At 35.9% G+C, this 20,363-nt stretch overlaps 3 protein-coding genes across 3 annotated transcripts; all 3 read left to right on the top strand.

Moving 5' to 3' along the window:
• The first annotated feature begins 3,927 nt into the window (after positions 1-3,927).
• On the top strand, positions 3,928-9,572 carry LOC147926370 (uncharacterized). Its single transcript, XM_087487037.1, has 5 exons — positions 3,928-4,451; positions 4,545-6,229; positions 6,497-6,740; positions 6,855-7,331; positions 9,050-9,572. The coding sequence occupies exons 1-5, from the start codon at positions 3,928-3,930 to the stop codon at positions 9,570-9,572; spliced, it is 3,453 nt and encodes a 1,150-aa protein (XP_087343163.1).
• Positions 9,573-11,961: 2,389 nt separating this feature from the next.
• Positions 11,962-12,885, top strand: LOC147926371 (glutathione S-transferase T3-like). Its single transcript, XM_087487038.1, has one exon. The coding sequence runs from the start codon at positions 11,962-11,964 to the stop codon at positions 12,883-12,885; it is 924 nt and encodes a 307-aa protein (XP_087343164.1).
• A 4,492-nt stretch (positions 12,886-17,377) lies between these two features.
• On the top strand, positions 17,378-19,045 carry LOC147926372 (uncharacterized). The gene has a single exon (XM_087486887.1). It carries the CDS (start codon positions 17,378-17,380, stop codon positions 19,043-19,045), a length of 1,668 nt encoding a protein of 555 aa, XP_087343013.1.
• The last annotated feature ends 1,318 nt before the right edge of the window (positions 19,046-20,363 follow it).

The raw sequence follows: 20,363 nt of genomic DNA on the forward strand, positions 1-20,363 counted from the left end.
TCAAAAATTTGATGGCCAGTACGAGGAACTGAGTAAGACTAGTTTGAGGTTACTACAAGAAACTCATTTCTCATGTCAAAATCTGGCAAATTGGATTATTGTTTCCATAACCTTACACGGGCAGGGTACAATAATTAGCCCATTAGGGAGCAAACTGTATAGGTACTTCAAAAATTATTTTTGTTGTTGTGAAGCATGTTTAGTGTGCAATTGAGACCTTACTTGCCACTCCCAGGTTTGGATGGATGAGCACCTGTTCTTATTTACAAAAATTATTTTTCTATTTTTGTTTGTCTTTGTCCTTTGAGTCTTAATTAATTGCCTTGGTAGCATGCCTTGTAAGACTTACTAGATACGCACCTGCGGTATGTAAATAATTTAAGATACGCACCTGCGGTATGTAAATATATTATGAAAATAATGTAAGATCATTAGTTAAGATCTTTTGTTAAAAAGTTAGTTATTAGGAGAACATGTTTAAGATCATAAGATTTAATAATATAATATTCTTAAACATATTACAATTATAAAAACTTATAAAATAACGTTTAAATTGCAAACTTATAAAACTTTTACTAAAATTCAAAATACAATACCAAATTTTTATGAAACAAAAAAAAAACATTAAAGATAAAAAAAACAAACAAATATATTACTTAATTAAAGCACACAAACATTTTATTTAATTATTACATAGTTTAATGTCCAAATTTTAATTTGTGAAAAATTGTTTGCAAAAGATTATATCCATTCACAACTTGCCACGTCAGCTTAGAACTGAGCCAAGATCAGTTCTACATCAAAAAATAAAAAAGTGTTCTAAACCCACTATTCATTATTTTTCTAATTTTTTTGGGCTTAGAACACCCTTGGTGTTCTCCCTATAAAGATGGCCTTAATGGTATATGTATTGTTGTACATATTAAATATATTGTATACTAATATATAATGTAAACATATACTAAACTAATAGCAATAATTTTGAAGTGAGTTAGTACAATTATAATACACCGCCGGTACACCGCATATATATGTTTTCCATTATTTTGTATATCATATTTTGTTATACATTAGATATTAGGGTCTAGAGTAGTTGGTTTGTCCTTCGGTGTTGTAGCTAAGTTCAAAGTACATATTACATAGGGCTAGACAAAAAAAACCGTACTCGAATATCCTACCCAGAATCCAATCTGAAAGACAGGTTTGGGTTAGTACGGGTGTACCTAAATAACACTATTGAGTTTTATATTGCTAACCCGTGGGTTTGGATTCGGGTTAGGGTAATACCCGCTACCCAAACGGGTATCTATAAAACCCAAAAATATAGTAATATTTGCAATATTAATAATATTTAACATTGATATAATTCAATTATCCAAAATTATAATTGTAATTTTGGATATACCAATTAGTTTTATACCTAAATACCAAAAATAATCAAAATATCCAAAAAATATTTGTTAAATATATGATATGCCAAAATTTAGCTAAAATTATTTGAATATTTTTTTGGGTACTTGGTAGTTCGGGTATTGATCGGGTTCTAAAAGTTGTAACCCAAACTGGCCCACGGTATTTTTTATTTTATTTTGTTGGAGATGTAATATTTGTTAATGTTTTGTCTTTCGTGTTTAGATTAAATTGTAAAATAAAGTGTTTTATATATTTTGGGTTTTATTGAATGAAAATCAAATATATTTTTTGTTTTGTTTGGTTTTGATACACGGTATACTTGAGGCATATCACACTTTCTTAAATTTATATATTGTTTTGTTTATTTTTCTTCGTGTTCATTTTGTTTGTGTAAAATATATATGTTAAACGAACCAGTCCGCATCCATCTGGACTTGTCTGCGAGATTTGCAACTTGCATAGGCTTGCCCGCTAAATCTGCGATCCGCATGGGCTTGCCTGTTAAAACCCGCAATCCGTGTAAAATAAAAATATGTGATGTGAGACCCCTTTTCAACTGTTTTGAACATAAAAAATGTTAAAACTATATTTTCAATGCTATGTCTAAGCCCGCCTCGCGAAGAACATCTGCACACACAGTTATGATGTCTCCATTTGTATGCTCCTCTTATATTCCAAGTTCAGTGCAAATCTAGCAATCTCCACCACCAGGGAAAGGGGAAAAAAGAACACTATTAATAACTCCGTTTACTATTTACCCATCAGTTAATTTCTTGCAAATTTAAAATACCCTTGGCATTTTTTTTCTGTTGTGATCTTCTTTGGGAAAAGATTAGGCAATTAAATTGTAATTTTGCTTTGTATCTTGCATTTTATCATATTGTATGCCATATGGAAAACAAATAAGCTATTTAACTCTTACAAACATAAACACTTGCGTTTTGGATTCTATACAATATAAAGATTCATCATACGTTTTATTTGTAAGATTTCAGATTTGTAATCCATTTTTTCGGTTCCAACTTTAAAACCAAGGATCTACAGTATTATGTAACAGTATAAGTAAGATTGTTAAAAAAAAAATATTATGGCCAGTATGTGGCACTGACTAGCACTAATTTGAGACAATCTATATCAAAGTCGTTCTCATGTCAAATAAAAAAAAAAAGGCGAAAGAATTCTTGTTTCCTTAACCTTTACACGGTAAGGGCTACAATATTTTTGTTGTTGTTGTTGTTGCTGTTGTTGTGAAGCATGTTTAGTGTGTAATGGAGACCTTTTAGGTTCGGATGGATGAGCATCTGTTCTTATTTATGAATTTTTTTTCTTTTTTTTTCTTTGGTCTTTGTCCTTAAGTCTTTACCTTTGTAGCATGCCTTGGTAAGACAGATTATGTGATCTTGCATATAACATATCCTTTATATATTATGTGAAATTGTTATGGTTATAAGATATAAAACATAAAAGCATATGAATTTAATTTTTAAACCACACAAAAAACCATAAATAATAATATTATATTAATATTTTCTATTTATCACGTTAAAAGAACATTTACGATAAAATATTTTACGGATGAAACGTATTTTACACAAACAGATATTGGTTTCAGAATAATAATTTTATCCATAATAAATACTTTTATTTGAATCAATTTATCTCGTATATAGTGAATGTTGTTACGTAGTAGTTATTAAGTTGTCCAAAGATTCCTATTTATTGGTATATATACTTAGATTCAAAAATATGTTTGAACGATAGATCTAAACGCTTATTACTCTTTAGTCATCAAGACTTTTAATGTAGGAGACTGAATCTTGTGTTCAATTTGCGCTTTAATATGTATTTATGTTTCGAAGTTGATTTTATTATTCGTAAGACAATTTTGTCGACAAAGTAGACTAGATCCGCTTTCCTCTTGTTAGTTCTTCCTTGGAATCCAAGTTCTTATATAGGACCACAAAGCTTCCTTCTATGGCTCATTTCCATCTTACAAGGAAACAAGTCGAGGAAAATTAATACCATGATTTTGAGATAAATGATCCTCCTACTGGTGTCTTGTCTGATCAAAATAGCTAGAAAAGCAAAGATAACAACTTTGAGACAAGTTTGGGAAACGATCACATTGGAGAGAGAGACCATCAGCAAAAACACACTTATAAAAATACACTTATAATATTTGGTTATAATAAATTGTTTACTGTTGAATCCCGAGGGGCTAGTGGTGGTTTGGTTTTATTTTATAAGGATGAAATAAATCTTTCTGTTCTATTTCATAATGATCGTATAATTGATACAAAAGCTGTTTTTGGCCATCATTTGGTATATTTATCTTTTGTATATGGTGATCCGGTTCCCCAACATCGCGGAAAAGTGTGGGATAAATTAACGGATATTGGATCTTTTCGTATTGATCCTTGGTTTATTATTGGAGACTTTAATGAATTAATTGGAAACCATGAGAAGCAGGGCGGTGCCTTGCGGTCAGCTTCTTCTTTCAAACCTTTTATCTCAATGATTAAGGATTGTGGGATGCTTGAGTTTCCATGTTATGGGGATCAATTATCCTGGCGTGGGAATCGGTGTAATAATCAAGTGATTCGTTGCCGACTTGACTGGGCTTTAGGTAATGAAGACTGGCATGCCCTTTATCCCAATTCGAAAGTAGAGTATTTGGAGATGATTGGTTCTGATCATAGTCCAATTTTAGCAACTTGTTTAACGGCGATCCGGAGGAGACAGAGACAATTTCGGTTTGATAAGCGGTGGTTGGGTAAGGAGGGCTTAGCTGGAGCGGTTGAGTCGGGGTGGAATCGGACACGGAATTTTAGGATTCCGGGTTTTGTTGATAAAGTAAGGAATTGTAGGAATTCAATTTCCTGGTGGAGGAAAAATAATGTTAGTACTGGCCCATCAAATATTTCTTCTTTGAAGACTGCTCTGCATGACGCGAAGATGGATGATTCCGTATCACTGGAAGAAATTCGGGGAATCGAGAGAAAATTGAAAGAGGCATACCGAGATGAGGAGATCTATTGGCAACAAAAGAGCAGAAAATTTTGGTTAAGGGTTGGGGATAAAAACACTTCATATTTTCATGCATCCACTTAACAACGGCGAGTTCGGAATAGGATAATTGGTTTATTTGGTGCAAATAACGTTTGGGATGAATCATCGTCGGGTATAGAACATATAGCTACAACATATTTCGAGGATCTGTTCAAGAAATCCGATGGTGGAGGTATTTCTGAGATGTTCCAAGTAATTGATCCGGTTGTTACGGCAGGGATGAACAGAGATCTTATCCGGGATATCTCGGAAAGGGAAGTCAGACAAGCTTTGTTTGCTATGCATCCGGAAAAAACTCCGGGTCCTGATGGGATGACAACTTTGTTTTTTCAAAGATTCTGGTCCTCTCTCAAAGGGGATTTAGTGGCTTTAATTAAAGAGTTTTTTCGTACTGGTAGCTTTGATCCGCTTCTAAATGAGACAAATATTTGTCTTATTCCTAAAGTGGATCGGCCTCAGCGGATGGCGGAGTTTAGGCCTATAAGCCTATGTAATGTGAGCTATAAGATTATTTCAAAAGTGTTGTGTTTTCGTCTGAAGCGTTTATTGCCTCGTTTGGTTTCAGAAACACAATCAGCTTTTGTTTCTGGACGGTTAATTACTGATAATATCCTAGTGGCTAAGGAGATGTTCCACGGATTAAATACTAATAGTAGGTGTAACTCGGAATTTTTGGCATTTAAAACGGATATGAGTAAGGCATATGATCGGGTAGAGTGGGATTTTCTGGAGGCGGTCTTGGTCAAGTTAGGATTTGATAGAAGATGGATTTCGTGGATTATGTGGTGTGTATCGTCAGTGTCATACCAAGTTCTTCTGAATGGTCAGCCCAGAGGTTTCATTAGACCTCAGAGGGGGTTACGACAAGGGGATCCTCTATCACCATATTTATTTATTCTTTGCACAGAGGTCTTAATAGCTAATATTAAGAAGGCTGAAAGGGAGAAAAAATTGACGGGTATTACCATCGCCCGTGGTAGTCCTACTGCTTCGCATTTGCTGTTTGCGGATGATAGTCTATTCTTTTGCAAAGCAACTGCGCAGGAATGTAGGACAGTAATGGATATAATCGGTACCTATGGCAGAGCTTCAGCTCAAGAGGTTAATCTGGCTAAATCATCCATTATGTTTGGCAAAAAGGTAACTCCGGATATTCGAACCCAGTTGAAATCAGTTATTGGGATTTCTCAGGAGGGTGGTATGGGTTCTTACTTGGGTATCCCTGAGAATCTTCAAGGTTCGAAAACAAAGGTTTTTAGCTACGTTAAAAATCGCCTGGATGATCGTGTAAATGGTTGGTCTGCGAAGTGCTTGTCGAAGGGCGGCAAGGAAATTATGATTAAATCAGTGGCTTTGGCATTACCTACCCATGTTATGTCGTGTTATAAACTACCTCAGGAACTAACATCTAAATTGACGAGTGCAATTTCCACTTTCTGGTGGAAATCCAATGACAAAGCTCGTGGTATGCATTGGGTTGCGTGGGATAAATTATGTAAAGATAAAGCTGAAGGGGGACTTGGCTTCCGAGCTCTGGAACAATTTAATGAGGCTATGTTGGCCAAACAGTTTTGGCGTCTAATTCACTATCCAACGTCTTTAATGGCTAGGGTGATGAAAAGTCGATATTTCAGGAACAAGCACCCTCTTATGGCAAAAAAACCACATAATCCGTCCTTTGCTTGGAAAAGTATTTATTCCATCAAGGGATTGGTGGAGCAGGGGGCGCGTTGGACTGTAGGCTCTGGTAATTCCATTTCGGTTTGGCGTGATTAATGGATACCAGATATTCGCCCTAGATCGGCGAATGGTCGAGGGAGGTTGTGGCTTCCGAGTTTAATGGTTAATCATTTAATTAATCCGGAGACTAAGGATTGGCATCTACCTACTTTGGAGGAGTTTTTTGATCCGGGGGATATACAACTTATTCGGAGTATGCCGGTTAGTAGAACTTATCAACCGGATAGATTAATATGGCATTTTTCTAAATCTGAGAAATATTCTGTCAAATCAGGTTACCGGTTAGCTCGGGAATTAAATATGGATGTCGAGTATGGGCCGACGTGTACGGCTTTGCAGGCCCAATCGTGGAAACTTGATGTACCCTCCAAGATCCAACACTTTTTTTGGCAGATTGGATCGGGTACTCTGCCTGTGTTAGAGCGTCTCGCACATCGGGGTGTTCGCTGTGATACCGTGTGTAAGAGATGCGATTCTGCAGTGGAAACTATAAACCATGTGCTCTTTGAGTGCCCAAGGTCTCGATGTATTTGGGAGTTGTCCCCTATCCAGCTTGACCCGGGGGGTTTTCCGTACACATCGATTTATGCGAATTTAGATTTTATTTTTTGGCGGGTGTCTTCGCAATCCAGGGTCTCAGATATAGGCATTCAACTACCTTGGATTATTTGGTCAATTTGGAAAGATAAGAATAAAAAGGTTTTCCAGGGTATTGAGATAGCACCTCTTGAGATTTTGAATCAAGCGGCTACTGATAAATTATTGTGGGAGGAGGCCAAGTCTTACTCAGTGAATTATCTGGATCCTCCGTCTTTTTCGGAGGACAGGGATTCCTCTCCTCGATGCCAAATTGATGGTTCTTGGAAAGGTACAGACCCTTACCAGGGTTTGGGCTGGTGGTGTTGTAGTGGAGAGCTTACAACGATCCTGTTGGGAGCACGGAGTCATCATCGGAGTTTTTCCCCACTTCATGCAGAACTACAAGCGCTGATCTGGGCTATGGAGTCTTTACTGGTGGCTGGAGTCGATTGTCAGGCTTTTGAGACGGATAGTGTAGAGTTAGTGGCGATGGTGCAGATGCCGGAAGACTGGCCGGCTTTTTCTAACCTGTTGGAGGATTTCTCTCTGCTTCGAAGTTCCTATCCCTCCTTCACCCTCACCAGGATTCCACGAGACGCCAACGTCAGAGCCGACTGCCTAGCTCGATCTTCACGTTCTCTACCTTCAGAATCTACCTTTGTAAACTCGTACCCTCCTGTTTGGGCAACCAATCTTGGAGTTCTATTTTAATTTATAGTTTGGTTGAAAAAAAAAAAAAAAAAAAAATACACCAAATTTTGAAAAACAGAAGATTGGGCTTAGTATGAAAGTCCAAAGCCCATGAGGACCATAATTAGTACCTTTGAACAATCATACTTATAGGTAGGTATACACCAAATTTGGAAGGTCGCAAACAATCTATATTAACATTTTTGAAGTACATTTTGGTTTATGCCCTTTAAGTTTTACTTATTTAATTTTTTTTACAACATTAACCCCTAAAACAATTCCATAAATAACATTGCAGAGAAACTCAAATATTAAACTTTCTTAAATTGACCAACATTTTGTTACATTTATTGCCATAAAATCTTAACAACATCTATGTATATTTCGATTTTTCCAAAAACAACTCTACCCATTAAAGTTTTATCCTATTAAATCTCCAAAACTATTTTTATAGATGCTAGAATCTCTCAAATTTAAATGATATACAACAGATTTTCCATAACAAAAGTTTACAATATCCATACTTATATTAAAATTAATAAATTTCCTAAACCGAAAATCCAATTATAAAATGTCACATTAAATATGTTGAAAACCCCCATATAATTTGGTTTATTTTTTAATTTTTGAGGAATTACCAAAAAAAATAAAATTCTATTAATTATCATAAATTATATATATTGACATGGAAAATTATAAACTATAAAAATATGATAATTTTGTAAAACAATTAACATAATTAAACTTGATAAAAAAACTTATTTTGATTATTTTTTTTATGCAAAAACTTATTTTGATTTTGGTGAGACATGTTGACATTAATCCTATATAGGGAGTTAAGTGGAATTTATTTTTTAACACTTTTAGATGTGTACCAAGAGATAAATGTATTACTAGAGTATACATATACCACAAAGGTTAAAACCTTGAAAATACTACAAAAATCCTATACTTTAAATACTTATATCAAATAACTGTAGAATTTTATATTTTTAAAATTAATAAAACAGTAATAAAATAACAAATAAATACAATATAAATTTTTAATTTTTAAAATTAAAAATATTATCCGGCGGTGTACCGCTGGTTACATCCTAGTTGTAACTTAACTTATTTGACTTATTACAACTCTATATAAAAAGTTAGAAACCCTAAAGCTTTCTACAACATCGATTCGTTGCTGAGAGAAGACAATGACGAAGATATCCAATCTTCCAAGGGATTTATTGGAGGAGATATTCTCTAAACTTTCTAAACAATCTTTGAGAGTAGTACGATCTATCTGCAAAACGTGGAACAAGTTATCCAAAGATGAGAGCTTTACAAATAAACGCCTTGCTCAAGAAGCTACAGCAAGCGAAAGAGAGTTATTGGTGGTCATGATTAAGGATTTTAGACTTTATCTAATGAGTGTCAACCTCGATGGAATTCAAAACCAGGTTATTATTAAATCATCTATAAAGCATAAAGGTAAACTTATTAACCTTCACGACGATTCATATGGTCAAGTCGGTATAACAGGAGTATGTCATTGTTCAGGGTTGTTGTTATGTATCAGATATGACTATGCTAGCCTCGTGGTTTGGAACCCTTATACAGAGCAATCTCGGAGGATCGAACTTATAAGTCGTGACGGAATGAACTTTCCTTGGTATGCTATTGGATACGAGACGAGAAACTCGTGCCGCAAGTACAAAGTTTTGAGATATAATAAATATGGTGGGTACGAAATCTATGAGTTATACTCTAATTCATGGACGGTTCTTGATGTCAAGTCAACCATATGGGAAACATGGTGTCATCATAATGGCATCTCTGTGAAAGGAAATTCTTATTGCTATATTTATCAAGAAGAACCATTCGGTGGAAAGGCGAGAGAATTCTTGTTCTGTTTTGATTTTACAACAGAAAGATTTGGACCGCTTATGCCTTTTCCGTTTCAGAGTAACCAAAACTGTATTGTGACTCTCTCTACTGTTAGAGAAGAGCAACTTGCCGTGTTGTGTCAGTACTGGGGCTGGGATAGGTTAAGGATGAAGTTATGGATTACTAATAAGATTGCACCCAATGACGTATCGTGAAACAAGTTGTTCTTAGAAGTGGATATAGTTCTACTTCTACATCCACGAGCTGAACGTGAACTTGACGTTAAAAATGGGTATTTCCTCGTTGACGAGGAGAAGAAAGTAGCTGTGGTTTTTGATAACAGCAAAGGGAAGGAGCACACAGCTTTTATCTTTGGAGAGAATGGATGCTATGGAACAGTGGATCTGGGAAAAACTGTAGACAAACTTTATTGGTCTCCATTTGTGTGCTCTTATATTCCAAGTTCAGTGCAAATCTAGCAATCTCTGCACCACCAGGCAAAGGCTATGGATTACTAATAAGATTGCACCCAATGACGTATTGTGGAACAAGTTGTTCTTAAAAGTGGATATGAATCCACTAGCTGGATGACGTGAACTTGACTTTAAAAATGGGAATTTCCTCGTTGACGAGGAGAAGAAAGTAGCTGTGGTTTTTGATAACAGCAAAGGGAAGCAGCACACAGCTTTTATCTTTGGAGAGAATGGATACTTTAGAAAAGTGGATCTGGGAAAAACTGCACACAAACTTCATTGGTCTCCATTTGTGTGCTCTTATATTCCAAGTTCAGTGCAAATCTAGCAATCTCTGCACCACCAGGCAAAGGGGAAAAATTAAAACACACTATTGATAACTCCGTTTACTTGCATAAGTTAATTTCTTGCATATTTAATATACTCTTGCTTTGTTTTTCTTTTGTGAACTTCTTCTAACAAGGTTAATAAGTCAATTGTTAAATTTGTTTCTCATCTTGCATTGTATGCAATATGCAGTAATAAGTCAATTGTTAACTTCTTAAAACCAAGGATATATCTACAGTACTAAGTATAAGATTATTCAAAAATTTGATGGCCAGTACGAGGAACTGAGGAAGACTAGTTTGAGGTTACTACAAGAAACTCATTTCTCATGTCAAAATCTGGCAAAAGGATTATTGTTTCCATAACCTTACACGGTCAGGGTACAATATTAGCCCATTAGACCATGGGCAACGCCGTAGATTCGGGCCGTCCCCGGTTTTTTTTAATTTTAATTTAATTCTTAAAAGCCCATTATTGAAAAAACGGTTCTTATTTGGGGACGTTTTTCGTCCGTCTTCTTCGCCACGTGGTGTTGTTTGATTGGTTGTCGAATTATCTAGGGTTAAACCAAAAAACTCTTTCGCGAGACAAAATTTTATCGAGTTCTTTCTTCTCTCTCGACGGCGACGACGAAGGCGATACACATCCTCGACGATTTGACGAAACCGTTCCATTCTTCTCACCGGAATTTCTTGCCAAATTAACGAAGCCGATCTTCTGTCGCATCCGAAGCCGGTCCGATCTTCTGTCCCGAAGCTTGTCCGGCGGTTCGATCTTCTCTCCCGAAGCGATCTTTCTCTGTCACCCGATGCTTGTCCGGCGGGTGAATCGTGCTAATTAAGGTTTGTCTTCTTCCCCCAATATGAGATTTAACCTTGATTGGCGCTGATTATCGAATTAGGGTTAGAGAATTGGGATTATCGAATTAGGGTTAGAGAATTAGGATTATCGAATTAGGGTTATTGAATTAGGGTTATTGAATTAGGGTTATTGAATTAGGTTTTGTTGCTTTGGTCTCGTTCTGTTTTTTCATGTGTTTGTTGGATCGATTTGTCTCTGTGTGAAGATCGAGCTGTCTCTGTCTAAAGGTCGATTCGTTTCTGTATAACATTTGTTCTATTTTCGCGACACAAAGACGTTGGTAAGATGAACTTCGAAGTTAAGTATGTCGAAGTTCATCTTATCAACGTCTTTGTGTCTGTGTCGTTTGCTGTAGAAGTTCATCTGATCAACATCTTTGTGTCTCGGTCTTTCTTTTTTTTTAACATTGAGTTTGGTTAAACTTTGGTTTTTTTGTCTTAATTGTTAAAGGATCATTGGTATATAGAAACTCTATTATAGGTTTTAAATTTGGTGATTGTTGTGTCAACGTATGGTTGCTAAAATTTTTTTTACATTGTCATTCGTATGGTTGCTAAAATGTTTTTTACATTGATTTTGATACAACTTTTGTTTTTTTTTTGTCTTAATTCACAAAGGATTTTAGGTTTCTCATTTGGTAGTTGTAATGTGTACTTCTAATAAATTGTGATTGTTGTGTAGTTGGTTGTATTTAATTTTGGTGTGGTTTGTTCATAGTTTCTTGTTTAATTTGGTAGTTGTAATGTGTACTTGTCATAAATTGTGATTAGACATTGGTTGTTTGGTCTTTAAGTTTTGTTACTTATTGCAAGTTACCTTTTAACCCATAAATCTCTTTCATTTAGTAACCCCTTCTCACTTGTACTCGCTTATCACTTCTCTTCTATACTCGCTTCTCTTCTCTTCTCTTCTCATTCCTTCTCTTCCTTATTCGTTTCTTCATATGGATTCTACGAATCCCTTCTTTCAGTCTTCTTCTTACTTAACCCTGCTTAACAGTCAAGAAGAAGGTGGTTTAAATGAAAACTTTCGTTGGGAAAGTTATCCACCTTCTGGACAGAGCTCCCAACCTTCTCCTCAGAGCTCCCAACCTTCTCCTCACAGCTCCCAACCTTCTCCTCACAGCTCCCAAGAAACACCATTGGAGCGCAAGGAGAGAAAGACATGGACACCTGCTGATGATGAAGTCTTGATCTCCGCATGGCTCAACACTTCAAAAGATCCCATCGTTGCAAATCAACAAAAGGGAGGAAGCTTCTGGCAAAGGATTCAAAAATACTATGCTGACACTCCTCATGCTAGAAACGGTAGTGAACAGATGCTGGTGACACATTGCAAGCAGCGTTGGCACAAGATAAATGACCAAACTAACAAGTTCTGTGTGGCATTCGCAGCTGCGGAGAGACTGAACAGCTCTGGTCATTCTGAAAATGATATCTTAAAGAATGCACATGATATCTACTTCGCTGCCCATAACAAGAGATTTAACCTTGAACATTGTTGGTCTCGGTTAAGGTTTGAGCAGAAATTTCTATCACTGAACACTATTAACACGCCCCCAGCTCAGCCTGCAACAAAGAGGAAACAAGCTGCTGAAGGTTCACAATCATCAAGCTGCAATGTTGAGGAGTCTGAGAAAAGGCCAGAAGGGATCAAGGCTGCGAAGGCGAAGAGGAACAATGCTCAGTCCACAAACGTGAAGATTCTTGCTGAGTATAAGAGCATGTGGGATGTCAAGAAAGAGGAATTGGCTGAGAAGGAGAAACTACAGAAGCTGGCCATCCTAGACACTCTCCTAGCCAAAAAAGAACCCTTGAATGCGAGTGAAGAAGTTATCATGAACAAGATAGTGTCCCAATATTTCTGATATTAGAGCATGTGTTTGTTGTTTGTTTTTCTTGCTTAAATCTCGGCTTATGTATTTGATTTGTATTTGTATTTCCTGTTTTAGTCTTTCCTGTTTGATTTGTATTTCTTGTTTCAAACTAAATCAATATAAGTCTATTTTAATTTCTAGTAACTCGGCTATTGTATTAACTAACTTAATCAGATTGTTAGTTCTTTAAAACAATTGTTGTACTAAGTCTAATCTGCTTCTTCTTGTTTATCTTCAGGTTACGTAAGAAATGGGCCAGGACTATAGCTATTCTCAGCCTTCTTCATCTGATCTGGCTGATAAGTACTCAGAGGACACTGCGGATAGAGAGCTAGAGGCTTTGATTTGTATGGATGAAGCAGAGTCGAGGCAATACCCACCTCAACCTGAGGTGGAGCATGGATTCCCGAAGGAATGCTACTGTGGTGCGCAGCCTATTCTATCCAACTGCTACAACAGAAGGTATGTGATGAAGTATAAGTTTAAATAAAGTATAAGTTTAAGTTTCGTATACATGCTAACTCTTTATTTATTGAAGTATAATTTTATTGAAGTATAAGTTTCGTATACATGCTAACTCTTTATTTATTGAAGTATAATTTGGAGAATGTAGTTAATGAGATACGTAAGGAAAATAAGTTAAGAAATTTAACTGATTTGATGGTTGTTGGTGTAATCATCCTTTTCGCATGTATTTTGTTCATGTTGGTGTAATGATTTACACGGGTACTTGTTGTTTTCTTATCATGTATGTTGTTTTGTTTTGGTCTCTCACGGGTATTTGTTGTTTTTTTGACTATGTACGTTGTTTTGTTTTGCTATCCCACGGGTACATTGTCTTGTTTTGTTGAGGCTCACGGGTACATTGTCTTGTTTTGTTGAGGCTCACGGGTTACAAAATAATGGAACTCCACTATATATATGATAACTCTTCACTCACACCAAACAAGACCAAAACAACAAAAAATTCTCAAGAAACACCATCAAAGTAACAAAATACTCTCACCAAACAAGATTAAAGCAACAACACTTTCTCTTCTTTTATCTTCCTTTCTCTTCTTCTCTCTTTAATACAAGTTCATTTCTTCATTTCTTTTCCTTTCTCTTGAAATGGGATCATCTTCAAACCATTATCACTACCAAGCCGATGATAATCATTATCACTACCAAGCCGATGACAATGGTCATTTTGAGGGCTATTTAGAAAACATTTATGATGTCTCCCATATTATTCCGGAACCAAACCAGCCAAACGATAGGATTTTTATCGAGCGAAACCAGGAAGAAGGCCACAATAATCTTTGGAATGATTATTTTAGTGACACTCCAACATATCCAGAATATTTATTCCGGCGACGGTTTCGCATGCACAAGCCACTGTTCATGCAAATTGTGCAACGTCTCTCTACCGAAATCGAATATTTCCGCCAAACCCAGGATGCAACCGGATGGGCTGGTCTTTCACCAATACAAAAATGTACTGCAGCAATTCGTCAATTGGCATATGGTACTTCGTCTGACAGTGTTGACGAGTATGTACGAATTGGTGCTTCGACAGCTCGGAAATGTTTTCACGAATTTACCGCCGGCATCATCCAAGTGTTTGGAGATGAATACCTAAGACGTCCTACGCAGGAGGATCTACAAAGACTACTCTATCAGAATGAACAGCGTGGATTTCCCGGGATGATTGGTAGCATTGACTGTATGCATTGGGGGTGGAAGAATTGTCCCACGGCTTGGAAAGGCATGTATTCACGATCAACCGGAAAACCTACAATTATGTTGGAAGCAGTAGCTTCGTATGACCTCTGGATATGACATGCTTTTTTTGGAGCTCCAGGTACTATGAACGATCTTAATATTCTTGATCGATCTAATGTTTTTGATGACATAATAACCGGTCAAGCTCCGGAAGTCAACTTCGTTGTCAACGGAAGGGAGTACAACTTGGCGTACTATCTCACTGATGGTATTTATCCAAATTGGGCAACTTTTATTCAATCAATCCGACTTCCACAAGGTAGGAAAAAATCTCTCTTTTCTAAAAAACAAGAAGCTGTGAGGAAAGATGTTGAGCGTGCCTTTGGAGTCTTGCAAGCTAGATTCGCCGTTATTAAAAATCCGTCTCGTTTATGGGATAAAAACAAAATGGCAAATGTAATAAGATCATGCATAATACTCCATAATATGATTGTCGAAGATGAACGACATACATACAGTTACCGAAACATTGTTTCTGAATTTCAACACGGAGAACATGTGGATCAAACATATACCATTGGTGCCGCCGGTGTGGGTTCAAATATCAGCAGTACGATTACTCGTCAAACAAGACTTCGGGATAAACAAACTCATGACTAACTAAAACAAGATTTGATTGAGCATATTTGGACTAACTTTGGACATCTTCCAAATAATGAAGATTGATTTTAAAATTTCTATGAGTTGAATAAAATGTTTGTTTTTGTTTTGATGTTTTTATGTTATATGTTTTCTGTTATTAATTTCTTAATTGTATGTTTTTGTTTTTTCAACTTTAAATAATTAATCTTTAACCTTTTAATATATTATTATTTTATTCGGGAGACCAAATACAAATAGACACCAATGCTCATCCTAAAAATAAGAAACTATCAAAATATTATTATTAAATGTGGGGGACCAAAAAAAGTCCCCAACCGATGTGGATGCTCTTAGGGAGCAAACTGTGTATAGGTACTTCAAAAGTTATTTACTTATTTTTGTTGTTGTTGACTTGTTGTTGTGAAGCATGTTTACTTGTTTAGTTTGCAATTGAGACCTTACTTGCCACTGCCAGGTATGGATGAGCACCTGTTCTTATTTACAAAAATTATTTGTCTTTTTTTTGTTCGTCTTTGTCCTTTGAGTCTTAATTAATTTACCTTGGTAGCATGCCTTGTAAGACTTATTTTGTGATCTTGCATATAGAATCTTGAAGTCGTCAAAGAGTCATAGTTTTTGGTAAACATTAGTTCATAGATTTGGATGCGATCATACTCTTTCTTTGTATCCTCCTCAATAATATCTACAAATTAATAGTTTCTCCAATCAGGTCCCAAATTAGACTAATGTAATTTTGGACACAATTAGATAAAATAATAAGATAATTTTTTTTGAGAAATGCCCTAAAATGCCACTCAAATAGTTTTTTTTCCTCAAATACCACACATTCCTTATTTTTCCATCAATACCATTCATTAATAAATATAATGACTCTTTTATCCTTGCATTTTATAAACCCAAATTGTGTTAAGATTTTATAAACTCAAATTATTTCTTCCACGAGATACGATGGCACCAACTTCTCCGACGAGATCTTCCGGTAACGATTAGCTCCGTCGTTGTGTCCTATCATTTCCGGCGATATCTGTCAACTTTGTTAGCTCCGATGTCAGTTTAGTGATCGATCCTGCTTAATTTGATAGTGGTTCCTCTCGATTCGCAATTTCAATTTGGTAGTGGTTCCTCTCGATTCATATTGAGATCTAGCCTCAATCGCAAGGTGATCTCTAACTGATTAGTGACTATGATTGAGTTATACTCTGTTTGTGGGGAGTGGAAACAAAACCATAGAGGAGTATGGGATTTTGCAATTGATTCTAAAAAAGGAGGATCTCTTAGTGAAGTAGATGAGAATATCACATATAAGGTTTTAGCTGAGATGGTAATTGAAGATTTTGGACTTGATTGTTTAGTGAATGATATCAAACTTAGCTATAGGCTTTCTTCAAGGATGAATTTGATGGTAGAAGATTCTCCACCAATGTATTTGCGAAATGATCGTCAAGTACAGACATTTTTCAGGAAGTTTCAAGATGACCCTGAGTTGAATCGTTTATGTGTGACTGTAAGTGAATACACTGTAGTTTTCTTACTGCATTAGTATGTCTTTCTTATATATGATGTTTTTTTTTTGTTTTTTTATGTAGTTGCCTATTGATTATGGGAATGTTGAAAGTAATACTCTGTCAGCTACTTTAGAGAACAACCGATGCATTCAAGGTTTTCAGTTTTCAAATAGTGATATATCTGTTGCATCAGTTCGTTATCTAACCAAGGTAAACTTGGCTCTATTTTTTTTACTCAAAAAACAATGTCTTACAAATGATAGAATACATATGTGCTTTTTGTAATAGGTGCTTGCTGTGAAGAATAGAGTCATATATATTAGAATCTTTCTTTGTGCATTAAGAAGGATATGATGAAATCAAGTCTGATATCTATATGTTAGGAAAGTTGTCCTAAAGTCTTTATCAGATATCCCCTAATGTTTACATTTTATATGTAGGAGTTTCATGAACCAAGTGGAAGTGGCGCCACAGTTTCTGAATCACATTCTGATACCTGTTCAACTGCTGAAAAAGTGATTTATGATGGTATTCCTAGAGGTTTTTCACATCACACTCAAGGGACTGATTATATACATGAGGGGAAATATTTCAAAAACAAAGCAGAGTTGATGATGAAGATGCGGCTGTTTGCACTTGAGTTCAAGTTTGAGTTCAGATCTTTGTGGTCAGACAGAACAAGATTGATATTGGGTTGTGTCGAGCCTAGTTGCAACTGGAAGATGCGTGCAACGAAGCTCAAGTCATCTGATTTCTTTGTATTGATTAAGTATATGGGAGAACACAATTGTGATACAACGTACAGGAATGCGAACCATAGGCAAGCCACTGCAAAACTCATTGGTTCTTTTATTTGCAGTCATTTTGCAGAAAAGAAGGCTGGACTCAAGCCAAAACAGATAATTGAGAGAGTTAGATTAGATCATGGTGTTCATATACAATACAAAAAAGCTTGGAGAGCAAAAGAGGCAGCTCAGATTTTGGTTAGAGGAACTCCTGAGGACAGTTACCACAACATAGCAAAATGGTTGTTCATGGCTAAGGAAAGAAATCCAGGATCAGTTGTTTATCTTGAGATGGATTCTGGTACTAAATTCAAATATGTGTTCATTGCATTCGGTCCATCGATAAGAGGTTTTGATTTGCTGAGAAGAGTGATTGCAGTAGATGGTACCTTCTTGAAGGGGAAATTTAAAGGAACTTTATTAGTAGCTACAGCACAAGATGGAGATCATCACCTATACCCGATAGGCTTTGCTATTGTTGATTCAGAAAATGATAAATCTTGGAATTGGTTTTTTAGGTGTCTCCGTACTATCATACCTGATGCCCCAGATTTGGTGTTTGTCTCTGATCGTGCATCGTCTATTGCAAAAGCACTTACAGAGTTGTATCCAGCATCACATCATAGAATCTGCAAATACCACCTTGGAAACAACATCAAAGTAAGTTTCAAGGGTCAATCATATTTGCCACTTGTTGAATCTGCAGCCATTGCTTATACTCGTGAAGAGTTTGCTAAAATATTCATCCAGATTCAAGATGCAAATCCTAAGTTGGCTGAGTATTTACAAAAGGCTGATTTCAGAAAATGGGCTCATTCCTATGCTCCTTCTAATCGTTACAATATTATGACAACAAACATTGCTGAATCATTTAATTCGATGTTGAAAGAACCAAGAGAGTTGCCAGTTCTTTCTCTCATTGAGACAATCAGGTTAACTTTGACTTCGTGGTTTCATGAGAGACGTGAAAAGGCTGCTAAACATGACAAGCTTGTCACGCCGCAAGTAGTGAAGAAGTTGGTATCAAGGTTCTCAGATGCAATGAAACTTGACGTTTTCCAAGTTGATGAAGACGAGTTTGAGGTGAAGGACAACATTAACAAGTTTATTGTTCACTTGAAAAACATGCATTGCAGTTGCTGTGTTTTTGACATCGACAAAATTCCGTGCATTCATGCCATTGCTGCTGCGAAGCGTTCAAATAGGGATGAAAATAAGTTTGTTCATGTTTGCTACTTGACTGAGACATGGGCTAAAGTATATGCTGAAAGCATACACCCGAATGGAGATATAAAAGATTGGATTTTCCCTGATTCTATAGAAGAATTCTTTTGTGCACCTCCATTTAGTAAGCCAAACAGTGGGAGACCACCAAAAAAAAGAAAGCGATCTGTTGGAGAATTTGGGGTGCCAGGTTCAAAGTCTCAGAGTCACAAGTGCAGTAGATGTGGCACAGCAGGACACAATAAGAGTACATGCCGACTTCCCATATGATTATCGGTTAGTTATAAATTTCATACATTTCATACAACAAAGCTATATGTTGAATCTGTGACATTTTTGGGATATGTATTTTAACATTTTTCATTTTTTTTTTGTAGGTGTTGTAGAGGATGATACAAATAGGATGATGTGTTTCATACTTTACAGTATTCTATTCTTTAATTTCAATTTATAGTTTTCATTTGATTGGGTAGTCATTCTGTTATGTGAAACATTAAGACAACATACTTTTATATTGTGAAGGAAGGTCATCTTGAATTTCAGAAACTCCTTCCTAAATATAATTAAGTTTTTTAGTAGATATAATTTTTCTTTCCTTTATGTTGTTATTTATGAAAGCTTTCAGTTTTTTAACACACATTCTTGTTTTTGTGTGTTTTTATAGGTTGTAAATCCATTTTTGCATCATTATTTCTTAAATTACATACCTACACTATTAAGGAATGCTATCCTAAATAACAAAATAGTCTTCCTAAAATAAATAGCCTATATATTTCATCATATATAATAAAGCTTATTACTAATTACCGAATAACAGGCTTTGGCCTACTGGTTACTCCCCCCCTTGTACACTCTTGATGTCGCGGGTTTGAACCTCCTGGATGCGCATTTAAGGAATGCCATCCTTCTTTTTTGTAATCCCTTCCTAAATGTCATCCTAAGTGTTTCACCATATATAATAAAGCTTATTACTAATTACCGAATAACAGGCTTTAGCCTACTGGTTACTCTCCCCCTTGTAAACTTTCGATGTCACGGGTTTGAACCTCTTGGATGCGCATTTAAGGAATGCCATCCATATTTTTTGTAATCCCTTCCTAAATGTCATCCTAAGTGTTTCACCATATATAATAAAGCTTATTACTAATTACCGAATAACAGGTTTTGGCCTACTGGTTACTCTCCTCCTTGTAAACTCTTGATGTCGCAGGTTCGAATCTCCTGGATGTGCATTTAAGGAATTCCATCTTTATTTTTTGTAATCCCTTCCTAAATGTCATCCTAAGTGTTTCACCATATATAATAAAGCTTATTACTAATTACCTAATAACAAGCTTTGGCCTACTGGTTACTCTCCCCCTTGTAAACTCTCGATGTCGCGGGTTCGAACCTCCTGGGTGCGCATTTAAGGAATGCCATCCTTATTTTTTATTTTTTTGAGGAAAGTCATCCTGATTTTCTATAAACCCTTCCTAAATAACTTTTCATTCTTTCCCTAATTTGTACAAAGACCATCTAAAATAAGAAAAGTTTCACAAAACACACCATTTACTAAGTATTTTAACATTTAAATCATAATCCCAAAACA

This window comes from Camelina sativa, chromosome 15, assembly GCF_030686135.1.
Source record: "Camelina sativa cultivar CO46 ecotype springtype chromosome 15, ASM3068613v1".
NCBI classification, from domain to species: Eukaryota; Viridiplantae; Streptophyta; class Magnoliopsida; order Brassicales; family Brassicaceae; genus Camelina; species Camelina sativa.

Bases quoted from the DNA above. Each gene is read 5' to 3' on its own strand.
- LOC147926370 (XM_087487037.1), top strand. From the start codon at position 3,928: ATGATTAAGGATTGTGGGATGCTTGAGTTTCCATGTTATGGGGATCAA. The intron at 4,452-4,544 runs GCAACAAAAGAG...AGTTCGGAATAG, and splicing joins CGAGATGAGGAGATCTATTG to GATAATTGGTTTATTTGGTG. The intron at 7,332-9,049 runs GTTGGAGGATTT...GTTATGTATCAG, and splicing joins TGGCCGGCTTTTTCTAACCT to ATATGACTATGCTAGCCTCG.
- LOC147926371 (XM_087487038.1), top strand. From the start codon at position 11,962: ATGGATTCTACGAATCCCTTCTTTCAGTCTTCTTCTTACTTAACCCTG.
- LOC147926372 (XM_087486887.1), top strand. From the start codon at position 17,378: ATGATGAAGATGCGGCTGTTTGCACTTGAGTTCAAGTTTGAGTTCAGA.